This window comes from Panulirus ornatus, chromosome 34, assembly GCF_036320965.1.
Source record: "Panulirus ornatus isolate Po-2019 chromosome 34, ASM3632096v1, whole genome shotgun sequence".
Classification (NCBI taxonomy): domain Eukaryota; kingdom Metazoa; phylum Arthropoda; class Malacostraca; order Decapoda; family Palinuridae; genus Panulirus; species Panulirus ornatus.
Window position 1 is genome coordinate 3134888 of NC_092257.1, and position 17960 is coordinate 3152847.

The 17960-nt window shown below is 44.8% G+C and overlaps 1 protein-coding gene across 4 annotated transcripts in view; it reads right to left on the reverse strand.

Annotated features, from left to right (window-relative positions):
* Dh44 (diuretic hormone 44) overlaps positions 1–17960 on the reverse strand; it is a 141865-nt gene that overhangs the window by 38218 nt on the left and 85687 nt on the right. Inside the window, exon 1 of one of the 4 annotated variants that reach the window (XM_071682227.1) lies at positions 9622–9663. The exons of the other annotated variants lie outside the window; for them this stretch is intronic. Coding sequence (XP_071538328.1) covers positions 9622–9652 — 31 coding nt within the window. The 5' untranslated portion in view covers positions 9653–9663. Of the gene's footprint in view, positions 1–9621; positions 9664–17960 lie in introns of those variants that run through there. 4 annotated transcript variants of the gene reach the window in all.

The following is a 17960-nucleotide window of genomic DNA, read 5'->3' on the forward strand; positions in this document are numbered from 1 at the left end:
AATCCAGCGATGCTCAGAATACAGCCCCAACCTCCCAATTAGGTCGTCATCTGTGCCAGCGAATTACGATGGCGCTTCGGGGAATAATACGTCACACACAGCATTACCCAATAGGGGAGCTCTACATAATTATACGTCACAGATGCCAATCACCAATAAGGGCGCACCAGGTAATGACATGGTGTAGCGCAGCAGCCAATAATGGTGCTTCCAGCGATATTACATCACAGACAGAAGTAGCCAATAACAGCACTCGAGACGAAATCACGTCACGAACAGAAGTAGCCAATAATAGCACTCGAGATGATGTTACGTCAGGGATTACAGCAGCCAATAATGGCAGGCAGCTGCAGCCAGTCATTGGCTCCCCTGGCGATGTTACGTCACAGACAACAGTATCCAGTAGTGGTTCTTTAGACGACATTACATCATAGACAGCAGCAGCCAATAATGATTCTCCAAACAATAACACGTCACAGTCAGCAGTAGCCAGTAAGGGCTCTCCATGCGATGTTACCTCCCAGACAACCATACAATCATTGGTCCTCTAAGGTGATGTTAAATTATATGAAACAAGTAGCCATTAAGAGCCCTTCAAGTTATGTTACATTACATAGAGCAGCAGCCAATAATGGCTCTCCAAGAGATGTTACGTAACAGCCAACAGTGGCCAATCATTGGTCCTCTAGTCCACCAGGAGCTGATGCGAAACACACAGCTAAATTCAACAAAGGGAAAGATTCACTCCTGCATAAAGCAGTAAAGAATATATATCTTAAGTAAAGTGGTAGTCGAAGAGATTGTTTTGAGATGACACAAACTCAAGAAAATGACAATTTTGGCAATTGTTTTCGTTGTTTTGACACACGAACGCACGCAGACGTGTTTTTGTTTTGGGTCGAGTGGAGTGGACAGCAAAAGGTCATGTATTTTGTTTTCTTTCTTTCTTTCCTTCGTCTTTGTGGACTCACACACAACACACACACACGTCTCCAATCCAGCTACGGCCAAATGTGGTCATGTCTTACTGATTTAGCTTTTACTTTCTGACTTTTGTAGGAGACAAAGACGAATCTTGCTTATATTTTTTTTTCTCTCTCTCTCTCTCTCTCTCTCTCTCTCTCTCTCTCTCTCTCTCTCTCTCTCTCTCTCTCTCTCATATCACCAACCCGTTACATTAAAACAGGACACCACTGCTTCCGCTCTCCGCTGGTCCTCCGGTTTTGAATTACAGCTAACTAAATACAAGAATTTTAAGATATTCCTATGGTAACTAAATGGCCAGGAACTACGAGTTGGCCATAAATTCTGGGCTGGCTATTAGAGGCCAGAATCTTGCAGTACACGTCAAACACATAACGTGGAATTTCCTTTTAACTCTGTTCATATGCGAATGAAAATAGGAGACACAAAGCAAAAGAGAACTGAAGTGAACAAGGATATCTGTGGCTGACGATGTCTATCGACTGAAGGACCTTATCTATCACCCAAGTGTTAACCTTTCATGCATCTAATTCAAGATAATGTTCTATATTGATGGAGGGGAAAATCTGCACTTTTCTTTTACAGTTTCCGAGAAACTTCAATCACCAGAGTTTTATTTTTACTATCAAAGACGTCTCATTAAACGTCTAGCTTTCGTTTAAAAATGTCGGAGGTTTTGATGAGGTCTTTGAGAACAACAATAAAGCTCAGACCATCTTGACTTTGACGGGAAGAACAAAAGATATCCACAAATGTCGTATCAAATGTCACATAACTGGATCCGATTCGAAGTTATGCGACTTTGGCAACTCAAATGCCAGAAATACTCTTTCCAAGAGCAGGAAATCCTTTTCCAGGAGAGGATCATGGCACAGGTGAATGAGACGAGTGAAAGTGTTGAAGACAGAAGGAGACACGTAATCTGATCTCTACGTTCAGTAAAATTGCTTTTGGTTTATTACAAGATCCTGGAATCGTAAGGATGCTGAGCTGGTGTGGGCAATGTGTAGGGTCCTGCAGGATCAGGTCCTGGCAAGGGTGGCAGAGGAGGAGGCACTGTAGCAAAGGACTGGAGGTCGGTGGTAACGCTGGTTTCCAAGGGGGGTTCGAACCCTGGATGGCACCAATACTCGACCTGTGGCGCAATTCTTGGTCCCCCCTCGCCTCACTGCCCAAATTGACCAACACCCACACGAGGCGTCCTTCATCTCCCCGCGTATAGAAAATGGAAGGGGGGGAGGAGGGGAAAGGAAAATGAGAGGCCTTCCCAAAATAGGAAACAGAAAGGACCCGCTCTTCGATATAGATGTGGCTCATCACCGAATATTGGAGGGAATATCCATACACTTTCATTTTTACGGTGTGTGTGTGTGTGTGTGTGTGTGTGTGTGTGTGTGTGTGTGTGTGTGTGTGTGTTTTGCCAGAGGCCAAAAGAACAACTTTTTGAACTTTATATGAAAAAAGAATTAAGGTTTCGAATCATTCATTCTGTTACCATTTCAGGATGAGCTAAGTAAGGGTCAGCAGAACACATACTTTGAAAATGTCAGTGGTTTTGGCTCTTGTGTGAACTGTTTTATATATATATATATATATATATATATATATATATATATATATATATATATATATATATATATATTCTGCTGGTGGCATTGTATAACTTTTGTTGTACGTGACGGTTTTACTTGAGGAGGACAAAAATAAAAAAAAATGCGAGGAGGGTACCCAACCCTCACAGGTGCAACTCATAGAAAAAAAAAAAGAGACTCAAAAACTTTTCACCGACTCACATGTCTATGAAATCAACATTCACAGGGCTTTTCTCCCCGAAATACACACAGGGCTTTTCTCACACCCACACCCACACACACACTCACACACACAGACACAGACACAGACACACACACACACCCACACCCACATACATACACAGACACAGACACACACACACACACCCACACCACACACACACACACACACACACACACACACACCTGCCTGTGCTATACAGCAGAGTGAGGCTATACACAGCTGGCCATCATCATCTATCTTACGAGGGTCACCAGGTTGTCATGGCTCCTGATCACAAGAGGCTCTCCCCCCCCCAGACCTGCTGCTAATAACAACACCATCATAGATTTTCAGGCGAAGCCACCCCCTCCCTTGCCCCCCACCCCCACGTCACCACCAACACCCACACTCATCAACTCTCCCCCCCACTCTCTCTCTCTCTCTCTCTCTCTCTCTCTCTCTCTCTCTCTCTCTCTCTCTCTCTCTCTCTCTCTCTCTCTCCCGTTTCTGTGATGGGGTGGGGGATGGGGGGGATCAGAATATATCTTTCACAGGATGAACTCCCAGCGTATAGTCCATGATGGGCGGAGGCTGCGCAGAGAGAGAGAGAGAGAGAGAGAGAGAGAGAGAGAGAGAGAGTGCACACAAGGACAGCACATTTCATCCCTCACGTAATACTGTACCAGCTCACCTGGCTGGTTGGTGGTGGTGGTGGTGAGGACGTGAAGTGATGATACACATCTTTCTATTTAGCAGCCGACTTGGAAGGGGCAGAAATATGACCTCATCATGGCAGCCTCGGGCGAATAGAGACCAGAAAAAGAATGACATCATAGTTTCTCAGGTGTTTGTAGACCTAACTCTTAAAGATGGAGATATTTTAGGGAAAGAGGGATGAAAAAGGGAAAGCGTTCCACAAATTTCTCTGTGCGTCAACAGAAGATATCACAAAGGTCTATCCTCGTAATATTGATTTCCAACGCAAACTATGGGAAGCAGTAATCAGGAGCGTGCCATAGGTCAAAGACAAGAAACTCACACACAGCTCACGAGATCTATGACTAAGAGTGACACCTGTGGATCAAGACGAAGAGCAGCAACATAACAGAGAACTGCGTAGGATGGCTGAAGAGAAGTGACAGCAACACGACAGAGAACTGCGTAGGATGGCTGAAGAGAAGTGACAGCAAGAGAGTGAGTAACGTGGACAGCTCCTGAGCCCATCCTGGTTGATGGATGGCGGAGGAAGAACCGTGCCAGACACGAGAGCAGGACTTTATATGGGGGGCGAGTTAATCCCCCGTACATACGGAACAGCTAGCTGTTCACGAGGGACTCCACAGTGGCACCCAAACATCCCCAGACATTGGGAAGCAGATCCTTAATTCACTGACTGATGGTATGTTGCTGGAGACGAGAGGATGTGGTCCTGCACCACATGTTTATGGTCATCCAGGGGTAGAACTGCAGTGGTCTGAAATCTAACAGTGTGAAGCGAGTGGGATTTAGAAAGACATGTGAGTAGATAGCGTAGTAGATAGGGGACTTCAGCAAGGGCCAGGTAGATGAAGGTAGTGTAGATACGATACTTCAGCAAGGGCCAGGTAAGTGAGGGCAGTGTAGATAGAGGATATCATCAAGGCTCAGGTGAGTGAAGGCAGCGGAGACGTGAGAATCTATTAAGAGCCAGGCAGGTGAAGGCAAGGTTTCCAGTGCCTTAAATGCCTCCTTCACCTGGCCGCCGTCAACAGCAGCCAGAGACTAATTAAGAGATTAGATGAATTCATTCTTAGACGTCCGGTAGCCCGGCATCACCTTATTACCTGTAGAATTTCAATCTGCATTTTTCAAACGTAGAGCCAATGACGCGAACCCAAGCCTCTCTCTCTCTCTCTCTCTCTCTCTCTCTCTCTCTCTCTCTCTCTCTCTCTCTCTCTCTCTCTGAGTTAAGGCCAAACCACCTCGCTCGGACCTTGGGTCTGTGTGGTCAATCTATGTAACTCTCTGCACAGGTTTCCGGTCTTACCAACGCTGGGCTTCGAGCACAATGAAACAGCTTCTGAGAGACAAGTCTGAACCCTTGGAGCAACGTGAAATCAACACAATTTGTTGTCTTACTGCACGAAAGGTTTCTAGTCTCCATTGTGGCTGGACAGGCAGATAAAAGGAAGATGTTGGACGAATCACGAAAAGTGAAAAGCCTAATTTCGACGTGGGGTTCGAAGGTGAACCCAGAGAGTTTAATTTCGACTCAGGGGTCGAAGCTGAACCGAAACTGCGTCGTCGAAAGGTACCGAGTACCCAAACAGTCGAAATAGGAACCCAAAAGCCATTTTATTTTCTCCAGTACGTGCGCCAGATGGGAACGAGGCAGGATTGCCTAATTGTTTAACAAACTTGGTAGTCCTGGAAAACAAAATTGATGGAAATTATTGAAGTTCGTTAGCATAAATTGCACAGAATATTATGAGCATTTTCCAGAGGAAGGTCAACACACAACATCGGAAAGAGGTTGAAAGATATCAATCCCTTGAGTACGAGGATTTAACCCTTTGAGTACGAAGACTTAACCCTTTGAGTACGAAGACTTAACCCTTTGAGTACGAAGACTTAACCCCATCATGAACACACTGCAATGTCTATCCTTTTTCTTTACAAAATCGTATGTGAATATCTTAGACAATTTTGCAAGGTGGTTGAAATAAGATCAATATATCTAAGAAAAAAGTATGGTACTTTTTTGGGCAAAAGTTTGAATAGTTTGAACAAGTTAAAGAGCCGGGGTGTTAAAAGGGTTTAAAACCAACCAACAAACATGAGAGACGTCATACATTAGTCCCATGAATGAGAGAGAGAGAGAGAGAGAGAGAGAGAGAGAGAGAGAGAGAGAGAGAGAGAGAGAGAGAGAGAGAGAGAGAGAGAGAGTCATGGCTTCACGTTTTTCCATGGCCTCTTGTAGATATTTACACACACACACACACACACACACACACACACACACTTCAGACCCTTCCATCAGGATAGATTACCGATCCGGTCTGGTCCGTAATATGAGAGACACACACGATTGAAATCCAATAAACAGGATCCAACCGTCTTCCCCGGCCTGTGAGATTGGCTCCGGAATCGGGTTATAAACGTATGTATCCTTTTCGTAAGTCAGCTCTCCCAGGCAGGAGAGGGCCTTCCGCACGTTCCTTGTACAGGTGTGACGGTGGAAAAATGGACCGATCCATTGTCCCTTCAGGTCAGTGTAAGAAACTGGTAGGGCTGGGCTGTTGTATTGTTGTCTTCATCAGGTGGGAAAAGATATGGAAACTTTTGGATTTGCCTAAATTCTTAGGGTAAGAACTGATGCTCTCTCTCTCTCTCTCTCTCTCTCTCTCTCTCTCTCTCTCTCTCTCTCTCTCTCTCTCTCTCTCTCTCTCTCTCTCTCTCTCTCTCATGGGGTGTCACCAGGCGAGGGGTTGCGCCTCACTCACCCACCCCTCCTCATCATCTTGACCCAGAGAACGTACGAATGTGGATGATTCCCCTTGAGGATTTCCGCCATACTGACACCGCATCCCTAACATCACTGGCAAGCTTCTCTTTCTTCCTCCTCCTCCTTCTTCTTATCCTTCTCATCTTACTCCATTTCTTCTTCTTCGTTTTCTTGGACACACTTCCATGTTTTAACGTTGAGGTCTTGTTTTGACTTTTACAGTCAACCCACAAACTGTTTATTTGACGGAAAAAGATACATTTCCAGAAATATGCCATAAACCCTGAGTTGGGCCAGTGGAGTGAGGTGATGATGACTACAACATAAGGGCAGCATTGATGTAGTGCACATGTTTCTCAACGTTAACAGTGGTGTCGAAAGTGTAGTGAAGATGAGGGTGTAGTGAAGATGAGAGTGTAGTAAAGATGAGGGTGTAGTGAAGATGAGGACTGTAGTGAAGATGAGAGTGTAGTGCAGATGAGGGTGTAGTGAAGATGAGGACTGTAGTGAAGATGAGGACTGTAGTGAAGATAACACCCTTTGACCACGAGTCTCGAATATTTACCTAAGCTTTAGGCTCAACTCTGGCAGCAAGCGTCGTAAAGCTTAGCACACACACACACACACACACACACACACACACACACACACACACACACACACACCCACACTCATCACTTCGCAAGCTAACCTGATGGTGCTGAGGAAATAACTTAATGGTGCTTTAACGCGTTGGCTAGACTCTCCAGGGCTTGGAAATTTGCTGGGAGTAGAGCAGAGGATTGTGTATGCATAGGAATGGCTTCATTTAGAGTGAGGAAGTTGATGGGATAAACTGCCTTGAACACTATCGTCTAGAGTTCTCTCCTTGTGTGTTGCTACAACCACTGCTGATACTACTACTACTCTACTACTACTACTACTACTACTACTACTACTATTCTCTTCGCCATTTTGTCACCTTGAGTGTTGAATGTTTTTTTCATAGCCTGGCTTAACATAGCCTAGCTTAACCTAACCTAGACTATAACCAGCCAACTCTGCGGTGGTCTTGCAACTGATCGACTCAAACATCCAGTCTTGTACAAAGTCTCTCTCTCTCTCTCTCTCTCTCTCTCTCTCTCTCTCTCTCTCTCTCTCTCTCTCTCTCTCTCTCTCCCCTCCTGTAATATGACCCTATTTGCTGACACACACACACACACACACACACACACACACACACACACCACATCACCTCAGCCATTCATCGAATAAAAAAAACGATTCATATATAACCTCGAACAGATACCACTTCAGAAAATAAAGAGAAATTTGCGTATCTGAATATTCTCTCATTTTTTCCTCCAGGACCCTTGAGATTTATCAGCCCAGTAGCGAAATGGTCCACCAAGAACAAAACTCCACCTTTAATTCTTTTAGTACCAACATGTCCCAAAGCTGTTAGGTTCGCCAACCACAGCTGTTGCTGAATGTGCCCCGTCAAACCACTTGACAAAGAGGGGAGGGGGGAGTAGCCTCTACCCCATCCCCCCTTTAACTTGGAAAGGGCTTTATGAAATGGATAGATTGACCGAGATTAACTGACAGAGTCGAACGGAATCGTATCAATAACTGGGGAATCTGTAAAGTGATGGAGTGAGGATAGAGACAAGAGTTGTACCGAGTCTTCTGCTAAACTGTCGCTTTTCCAGTTCCTCTGGAATCCAGGTAAGACACCAGGAAAGTGACTAGAGTCATCGACGATCACTATTTATCGATGCAATTAACAACGTTGCTCAAGATACTGAAGAAAGAACACTATTAGAACACGAAACACTAGACTATATCCAAGGAGCGAGTGTGTTAGCGAATTTGGCAAAATATTCCAGTGACCGTGTTCCACGAGAAGAATAAATCTTAATGACAGAAGAATGTCTTGGTGAGGTGGTAGTACTCCTGCCTCAGTCATTGTCATGGGCAGCAGGAGGAGGAGGAGGAGGACCCGCTTCCTCCCTGGCAATTTGGGTCAATAAATATAACAGTGTGGCTGTGCAGTCTCCACCCCAGTAAGCCCCAGCAACACCAACCTCCCCCAGCAACACCTAACTCCCCAGCTCTCCCCAGTAACCCCCTACACCTTGCCCTAGTGATGCCAACACTCCTCTATAACATTATGATGAATACAATTGATCTTGTGACATTTTGAGTTGAGTGAGCTGTAGAGGTCGACACAGTGGGCGTCTGTAGGGAAGAGAAAGGATTTTTGGGTAGGTCTGGGACAGTCGTAGATATGGCCCTGTTGCACTGAGAGTGGGTGAGTGGCACCCTTTACCCTAGTAAGGGCGCCAACATAGACAAGGGGTTGATATATATATATATATATATATATATATATATATATATATATATATATATATATATATATGTGTGTGTGTGTGTGTGTGTGTGTGTCTGTGTGTGTGTGTGTGTGTGGGAGGGAACAACATGCTGCAGACTACCATCCGTATTAATGAGCCAATTAACAATAGTTACCCCAACCTCTTCTCGGTCCCTCCAGAAATAACTGTCCCCTGCTGTAATTTCCAGGGAAAATTTAGTGTTGGGAGAAAATGGGGAAACAAAATGTATATGTATGTATAATGGCCCTTGTAATTACGACCTTTTTTATTATTCTAAAGGAATAATTGACGGTTGGAGAACATTTGGAGAACAGTTTAATGTTATTTCTTATTTGTTCTGAAGGGCGTCGAAGAACAGGGAACACTAGAGTTATGGAATAGACTGATAGACACCAGAGGACGCTGAAAGAGAGTATGACACAGATAATAGATGGTGTAGTTGGTGGACCTGTGTAGAGTGTAGTGGTGGACCTGTGTAGAGTGTAGTGGTGGACCTGTGTAGAGTGTAGTGGTGGACCTGTGTAGAGTGTAGTGTTCCTCCTGGGTGTAGAAGGGAGGGTGTATTGTCGCTAGGGTGTAGAATGTGTGCTGTACCTTATGAGGGTAGAGAGGGAGGTGTGTGTGTGTGTGTGTGTGTGTGTGTGTGTGTGTGTGTGTGTGTGTGTTGTGGGAACCATATGTCTGTGGTGTGGGTGGTGAAATGTCCGCTTCGATAACAAATTACTCTTATGACTGCATAGATTAAACATGGAAATGTGTGTGTGTGTGTGTGTGTGTGTGTGTGTGTGTGTGTGTGTGTGTGTGTGTGTGCTTTCCAAAGTCTGTCTACTCATACAAGTTATCGTTTCATATTCATTCATCATCCTAGATACTTTGCTAATATCTAATAAAATATATCAACAATTTAAGTAAGCGTCATCGTAAATCATATTTTCTTTTAATTAATATCAGCAAATCAACAAAGTAATTAGCAGTCGTTACCTATTATTGCTGGCACTCGCGAATCCTTCATCGTCAACTCACCTGGGAAAGAAAAGGATTACATTAGTATAAATCAATGTAACTGGAGGATTGATTCGAGTAAAAGAATTACTTTAAGTTTCTTAATGAGGCGAACAAGAACACACACACACACACACACACACACACACACACACACAGGTAGTAGATGGTACGAATGACGGCAGCACAACGAATCAACACTGCAGTGGCTGTCAAGTTCCCCTTTCTTGGCCTAGGTTGCCTTCTCCTCCTCCTCCTCCTGCCTAACCCACATGTGACCCACACGATTCTGTTCTCAATGCTAATGAGCGGTAAGCGTTACGCGCTAGCCCCACCTCATTACAAAATGTCTTCGTTGCTATAGAAACGTCAGAAGATATGGCCACGTCAACTAAATCTCTTCCCCCGTGGTGCACAGGTAGGTGATTACACACTTCACCACCACATACCACCTCTACCACACACCACCACTACAACACACCACCACATACCACACACCACCACACACCACCACATACCACCACTACCACACACCACCACATACCACCTCTACCACACACCACCACACACCACCACTACAACACACCACCACATACCACCACTACCACACACCACCACTACCACACACCACCACATACCACCACTACCACACACCACCACATACCACCACTACCACACACCACCACATACCACCACTACCACACACCACCACATACCACACACCACCACACACCACCACACACCACCACATACCACCTCTACCACACACCACCACACAACACCACACACCACCTTTACCACATACCACCACACTAACAACCAACCACTCTGCCTCACGGATTAAACACCCAATTAATCGTTTCGGACAGAGAGCAATTAGTCACCTAGAGTCATTTACGCCCAAACACAAGTAATTCACTCTCATTCCCGTGTGGTTTATTGTGTAAACCTGATCATTGTGTTGTATCGGGAGTGATATAAACCCTAATGAGGCCTGCCTGCTCACATGAGGCCTGCCTGCTCACATGAACCCTGCTTGCTCACATGAGGCCTGCCTGCTCACATGAGGCCTGCCTGCTCACATGAACCCTGCTTGCTCACATGAGGCCTGTCTGCTCACATGAACCCTGCTTGCTCACATGAGGCCTGCCTGCTCACATGAGGCCTGCCTGCTCACATGAGGCCTGCCTGCTCACATGAACCCTGCTTGCTCACATGAGCCACATACATAGAACAAAGTAGTCGATATCATTTAATTGTTGGACGACGCAGCATGACGTTAACGACCCTGGCAGTTGGTCTGCCTAACGACCAAACCACCAACCAGCAAACCAAACACCCAAACTACTCAGAAACATGCGCTGTTGTGTATCAAAAAAAGTACGTTTTATCCAACTATTCGCTGTTGCTTCTGGCACCGATCATTTCCCCATATAGAAAACTTTTTTATATCTGTCTCTCATAACCAACTTATCGACATTTTCAAAAATCTATAATCTTCACTTTATTTGCCATCAAAGTACTTTTTTTTTTAGAACACTTCACATTTGAATATCTATTTTTGCATTGAATATGAAAAGCAGATGGTTATTTAGCCAGATTACATACCACACGTCAGACCTACAATTCATAAATATCTTCGACTATATATTTAAGAGAATCTGTTAAATCCAGGATAAAATATCCGACTTGGCAACTCCACCAAAGCTGGGCGGTTGCCAGGGAGGAAATATTTTAACCCGAATAATTCCGGGTTGTGGGATCAAAGGCAGGCAGGGTGAAGGTGGTGAGGGCAGGAGCTCCGACGGGGTTGCTCAAAGGTGCGCCCGATTGGTAATTTACACCTTCACTGCTGCTATGATTATGACCAACCTGACCTTTAATGGTGCCTAGATAGTGTCGCCTGCAAGTGACGTCACCACACTTACGTCAAAGGCATAGTTCCTGGGTCCTAGCTGGATGTATATACTATTTTGGTTGATGTTTTTCCTTAAGCTCAACTGGATGTTTCCCGAGCATCTGGTGGATATGTCCTAAACCCCACAGGGATATGACCGAGGTATATGGAAAGTATATACTTTTGACGAAGTATCGTCACCGGATCGTGGTTTGAGCACTTTTATTTCTCTCTCGGGAAGGTCATTTTTGAGACCAAAAATTGGTCTTGCAGACGATAACATCTGCGAAGCTGAAGGGGGTGTTGTTATGGCTTCCAGATCGGAAGCAAGACTTCGCCAAAAACGTAGTGGCCTGGATGTGTGAAGTGAGAGGCTATGGCCAAAAGACCCTGGAGATCTGGGAGGGCGAAGCACTTGGCTACGGCTGGTGACAACTGTCTGGAAAGCTGTTTCCAGGACACTCTGGAAAGCCAGGGTAGCCAATAGGTATTGGGGGAGACATGGGGCATCGTCGTCAAAATTGTTTCAGTGCGGACGAGAGGAGAGAGAGAGAGAGAGAGAGAGAGAGAGAGAGAGAGAGAGAGAGAGAGAGAGAGAGAGAGAGATTCCATGTTGACCCTGAAGGTGGAGACATCTGGTGAGGGAGGAGGGAGAGAATCTCCTGAAGGTGCGGTGTGTCTGGCTCAGTGATGGAGATTTATTCTTTTTTGAGGGTGAGTTCGGGAGAGGAAGGCAGACCACCTCCCTCCTGGGTTGCTGAGCTCAGCACTCTCCCTCAGGTCTTGGTCCTCACAGTCATCTGAAGTCAGTACCCAGCCACAGACCCCCCTGCCATCCCTCCTAAACCAGACTACTGAAGGCGGATACCCTCCGTCAGGGAAAACAAGGCTCTTGTCAGCCGTGTGCAGCTGGGACAAGGGCGGGACCTGGGGAACCAAACGAGAAAAGGAGCAAAATTTTCCTGTGAAAAATCTTTTTTTTTTCCCAACCTTCAGAGTCGCGTTGATTGCGGGAGAGAGTGAGCGAGCGGCCGACGTGAATATTGAGGCGGGGAGGAGAGAGTATCGTGAAGGTGTGAGTGAAGAGGGCGTGAGGCGAGAACCATCTCTCTTGAACATTCTCTATCATCATAAGACCTCTTACATTCATGCATGCTGTGTGTGTGTGTGTGTGTGTGTGTGTGTGTGTGTGTGTGTGTGTGTTTGCGCGCGCACGCTTGGGGATATATATATATCTAACAGAAACTCTTCTGTATTTATCATTATCGACATTTTCCATCTATGGACGAAAAAAATAAAAAAAAAGATGCTCAGAGAATCCAATAGACTCAAGCCAGGAGTGGAACCCTGCCTGAATTTGTAGGGTTGACATCCTTTCAAAAACAACAAAGTGAATTTCGTCAGAATCAACATATCGAAGACCATGACGGATCACTCTGGTCCTTCACACACAAGAGACACAGATCCCATACTCATGGAATATGTCAATTTACATCCTTGAAGTAAGTCATTCGCGAAATTCTAACTTATATCCGAATGGTGGCTCTGTGTACACAGCGTCTTATACAAACAGACAGGTAGGAAAGTATGTCAATATGATGGGGAAGGGGCTATCGCCAGGTCTCAATTATTGGACAAATACAAGGTTTGGAATTTTCTCTTCCGGTATTGACGGAGTTAAGGAAGCGCTGATATCTGCCGGGTGTTCTCCAGGCAGTGTGAGCGAGCTGTTCAGGCCTGTGGATGGGGAGGAGGATAGGCTGAGGAGGGCTGGGTGGACACAGGGAATAGGGCCTGTGGGATAGCTTAGGTAAGGGGGAGAGATGAGGAAGATAAGATGGCTGCAAGGGATAGGTTCGACTGGGAGGAAAAAACTACTCATTGTTGAAGCTGTCAGAGTGGGCCTGTGGACTCGGCAAACAGTGGAATCATTTCGTTCCTTCATTTCAACAGAAGCTGATGCCTTGCTAGAGGTCGGCTCGGGTAATCATGGCTGGAAGTTTACGGTGGGAATGGAAGGCCCGTTTTGAAATGCAGTAGGTGGATGACCTGGTGACATGTGTTATCACTGGTGCAGGTGTGTAGGGAGGGGCATATCTGGTGATGTTTTATCGCTGCTGCAGGTGTGTGAGGGGCTGTAGACCTGGTGATGTGCTCTTGTTGTTGCTGAGGTCTAAAAGGGGCGGAAGAGCTGATCAATATGCCTTGTGATGTGAGAGCTGGTGCATCGAGAACCAACGGGTCTGGTCAACATAGTGTAGACCAAACACCTGTTCATTTCCAACCAGGAGATCTACCGACACATTCTCCTGCCAGTACAGGTGTCACGAACGTCGTGAGTACACAGGCAACAAGTGTCATGACAGGTGAAGCCGTTCTAGTAGTAAGAGCAGCTGTACAAATGCACACTTCCTCTCAGGCCTGTGTGGGTTGGAGACACTCCCCAGAGACAACTCCCCAAGCTCGGTTATTGGAACTCTGAAGCACTCGAGACAGATGATCAAACACTAAAGTCTTCTGAAATCATTTGTAAATAACTGGAAGGAAAACTCAAACACTAGAAAAGATGTCGTCACGCGAACACCAGTATTTCCGAGTCTTGGAAAACAAGAATGCCACTCAGAAGACAAATACGAGGCGAAAGACTGTGTTTCATGAAATACTTCTCGTTCCTGCCAGGCATCGAGCAGTGTTGCCACAGGCTGATGCCTTAACATCCATCATAACAAGCAGGATCCAATATGAGGACAAGATTCTTCCGGGATGGTAACACAGAGTAAAACGTTACCTATAATAATATGAGTAAAAAAAACAAACGAGAAAAACTGAAAGCGAGAACGAGAAATTATTTTCCTGACCAAGACTTCGTCGCAGCTAAGTTGAAAAGAATGAAAATCCTACCTCATACACTTTCCAGATCTCCCGTCTATCTTCCTCCTACAGTGAATAAAGCAGAGAAATGGTATTCGAACCCCTTTTCTCTTCGCTTCGGAGTGGTCGGGAAAGCTATTGAGACGTGCTGGAATTCCAGATAAGATACACTGGACACCTGACTACATAGCCTGGAAATGGATCTGCTGGTCAATTGGCTTCCAGTTACAAGGGAACAGACCGCTTGCTGAGACACGCTGAATCCAGAGATGGTGTGTGTGGGTTTCAGGAAGGGGAGAGCCAGGCTTCTGGAAGGGGATGTGGGTTTCAGGAAGGGGAGAGCCAGGCTTCAGGAAGGGTATGTAGGTTTCAGTGGGGGCACAGCTTGGTATCAGGAAAGGTAGGTGGGTTTCTGGGAGCTGAGCCAAGTGCGCTTCAGGGGAGCCAGCCAGGCTTCAGGAAAAACAACTACATATTCAATGACGTCATGAAAAGTCTTAACGATAAATTAAGGAAAATTTTTAACCATCTTCCAAACTCTGCAAAGAGGTCGGTACGAGCGAATGCTAATTAGGTGAAGACATTTACATCGGCCAAACATATTGCCGGCCATTTCAGCTTTTTCGCTTTATTCTGACACGATTGTAATCAGACTTTCATCAGGTGAGGAATGCAATTAACATTTATCTCCCTAAGGTAATTTATGTCCGAAATCTAATTACCTTTAAATACATGAGAAGATTCTTATGAAGAAATGCAGAAAGCCTCATTTTCACATGGTACAAGACTGCTCAAAACGCGTACATCAAGTCGACACAGATAATACTGCAATTTTTTTTCTTTCCTTTTTTTCTCTCATAGTTTTTAGCGTGCCTGGAGGATCAGTGGCAATATCAACTTGGCTACGTAAAACATTCGAAATGTTGTCGAAAGCCATATGACCCGATTGTGATGAGTCAAATTCTGATTTTGTGAATTAAAACAGTTATAATATATATATATATATATATATATCAAGTTGTGGGACTGGAAAATCATTTCATCTATAGATTTTGAAACGAGATCAACAAAGATGGAGTACAGATATGAAATTATTAATTCAAGAGAAGACTATAGTACTGGTCAGAGAAACTGCTATAGTCTCCTTCCAAAACCTAACTCTCAACGTTAAAGGAAATCACGTACATCTTAAAGCAATTTTTCACAACTTTGGTCTGCATACGTCGGGTCGTAGCCTTTACATATGGGGTATATCTGTAAACCCATTGAGATATCTTTTCAAAATGTGTCCCATGAATATTGATGAGATGGGATGGGGGTGGGGGCATCACGCACACCAATTTCCTTTGTGGGAAGGGGGGAAAAAAATGTAGATTTTCCCAATACCATTTTCGAGCAACGGGGTAGCATCCGCCCCTTATACAACGCCTGGTACGAGATCCCACAAGATCTCTGGAATGTTATTCGGAAACGTATATATGAAACGAGGAGTGTTCGCTTCTGTATATAAGACCAGGAAAATTAGGAGACTGAATAAGATATGAGGAGAATCATGAGAGTAAAACATAACACCATGTATTTGACAGGGTCACAAGTGGGGGAAACTCATTAATGCTGTGTGAACAGGAAAATCATGAGATTGTACAATAGGCAGAGGAAAATGAACCAAAACAGGACAACTGATGCTGGATCTGTAAAAATAAATATCTACACATACGTTCACAGTTTGAGGAGTTATACAAGACCTTCCTAAAGCATTATGGTTCATCATCGCAAATAGGACTGTCCTTTAGAATATTACTGTAGTAAATCATACTATATATACGAGTGATACTTATCATACATCATGCATGGTTATACACGGCATTCACTATAGCGACAGGATGATTACGTCTGGTAATAATGGTATGGCAATGGTTGTTAAGTACTACCAAACAACCAATACCCATCACCGTCAGCGCTCCTCCCTGACATATAATCACCCATTCATCAATTTCCCTCATTTATCTTCCCCCATAATTCGCCACACCCGGGCTCACCCATCTGTTCAAGGTTAATGGCGCTATGCAAATGAGATGATGTTGCAATATGGGGACCTTTTCTATCTACAGTATAGATCAAAACTGTCCATAAAGTATATGGGATACAGTGTTTGATTTCGTAAGATATGTGTTAATTACTCTGTGTTAATGAGGTATTCGCGTCCTAATGACTGCTAATGATATGAAAAATAAACATTCACTGCCTTATTTACATTAATTTATGCTAATATGTAAATAGAGAATTGAAGAAGGTCCAGAAGGTTTGGATAAAAATTGATCCTTGTTTTCTCCGAGCAGGTTAACGAGTTGGGGGTAATGAGTGGAAACATTCCTCACTGGGATCATTAATTAGATTTAATTAGTCGTACCGAGAGAGAGAGAGAGAGAGAGAGAGATAGAGAGAGAGAGAGAGAGAGAGAGAGAGAGAGAGAGAGAGAGAGAGGAATATTCAGTCAGTCATGCTGGGAATTAAGAGGAAAGCGAGATGAGAAAATGTTATGCTCGAGTTATCCAGAGCCCACTTGGAAATCTGTTCTCTTGGAAATGGCAAAGGTAAGCATGGGTAAGGCAAGGTATGGGTAAGGCTAGGTATGGGTAAGTTAATGTTATGGGTAAGGCAAGGTATGGGTAAGGTAAAGTCTGGGTAAGGCAAGGTATGGGTAAGGTAAAGTTTGGGTAAGGCAAGTTATGGGTAAGGTAACATATGGGTAAGGCAAGGTATGGGTAAGATAAGGAAGGGAGATGAGATAAGGCAAATAAGGAGTATGGATAAGGCAAAATGGAGAAATGGATAGAGGTAAATCTGGGAAAATTGTGTGAGGTAAGGCAGGCAAATAGGTAAGGCAGGCAAATAGGCAAGGCAGGCAAATAGGTAAGGCAGGGAAATAGGTAAGGCAGGACGGGGGAATTAATAAGACTTAGGGAAACCCCGATTGCGCTCAGAATATTCCAAGAAATTATTGTTGGCAGGAAAGTCAATATAGGTCCACAAATTACGTTAGAGACCAGGAAATGTGCTGCCTCCTGACGCAGTGGGGGGACGACGACGCGGGCGTGGGCGTGGGCGTGGACGTGAGTGTGGGCGTGGGTGCGGTCATGGGTGAAGGGACACTCATCAAGGCAGTGACGGGTGAAGCCATATGGGAAGCTAAGAGAGGCCTCTCTCTCTCTCTCTCTCTCTCTCTCTCTCTCTCTCTCTCTCTCTCTCTCTCTCTCTCTCACACACACACACACACACACACACACACACACAACAGCCGCATGTTCGGTATACAGTCGTTCGGCTTCCGTCTTCTATATGATTCACACTCTGCGATAGGGGGGAGACTTAGCAGAAAAGAAACACACATTAAGTTCAATTATTCAGCCTTAAGTGTCCTGATACTTTTATAATCGCATTCATAAAAGATGCTCCAGAATAAGAGGCTTCTTGACTCAGGGAGTTCTTGATATTCTGTCACACACACACACACACCCACACACACACACACACACATACAAACACACAC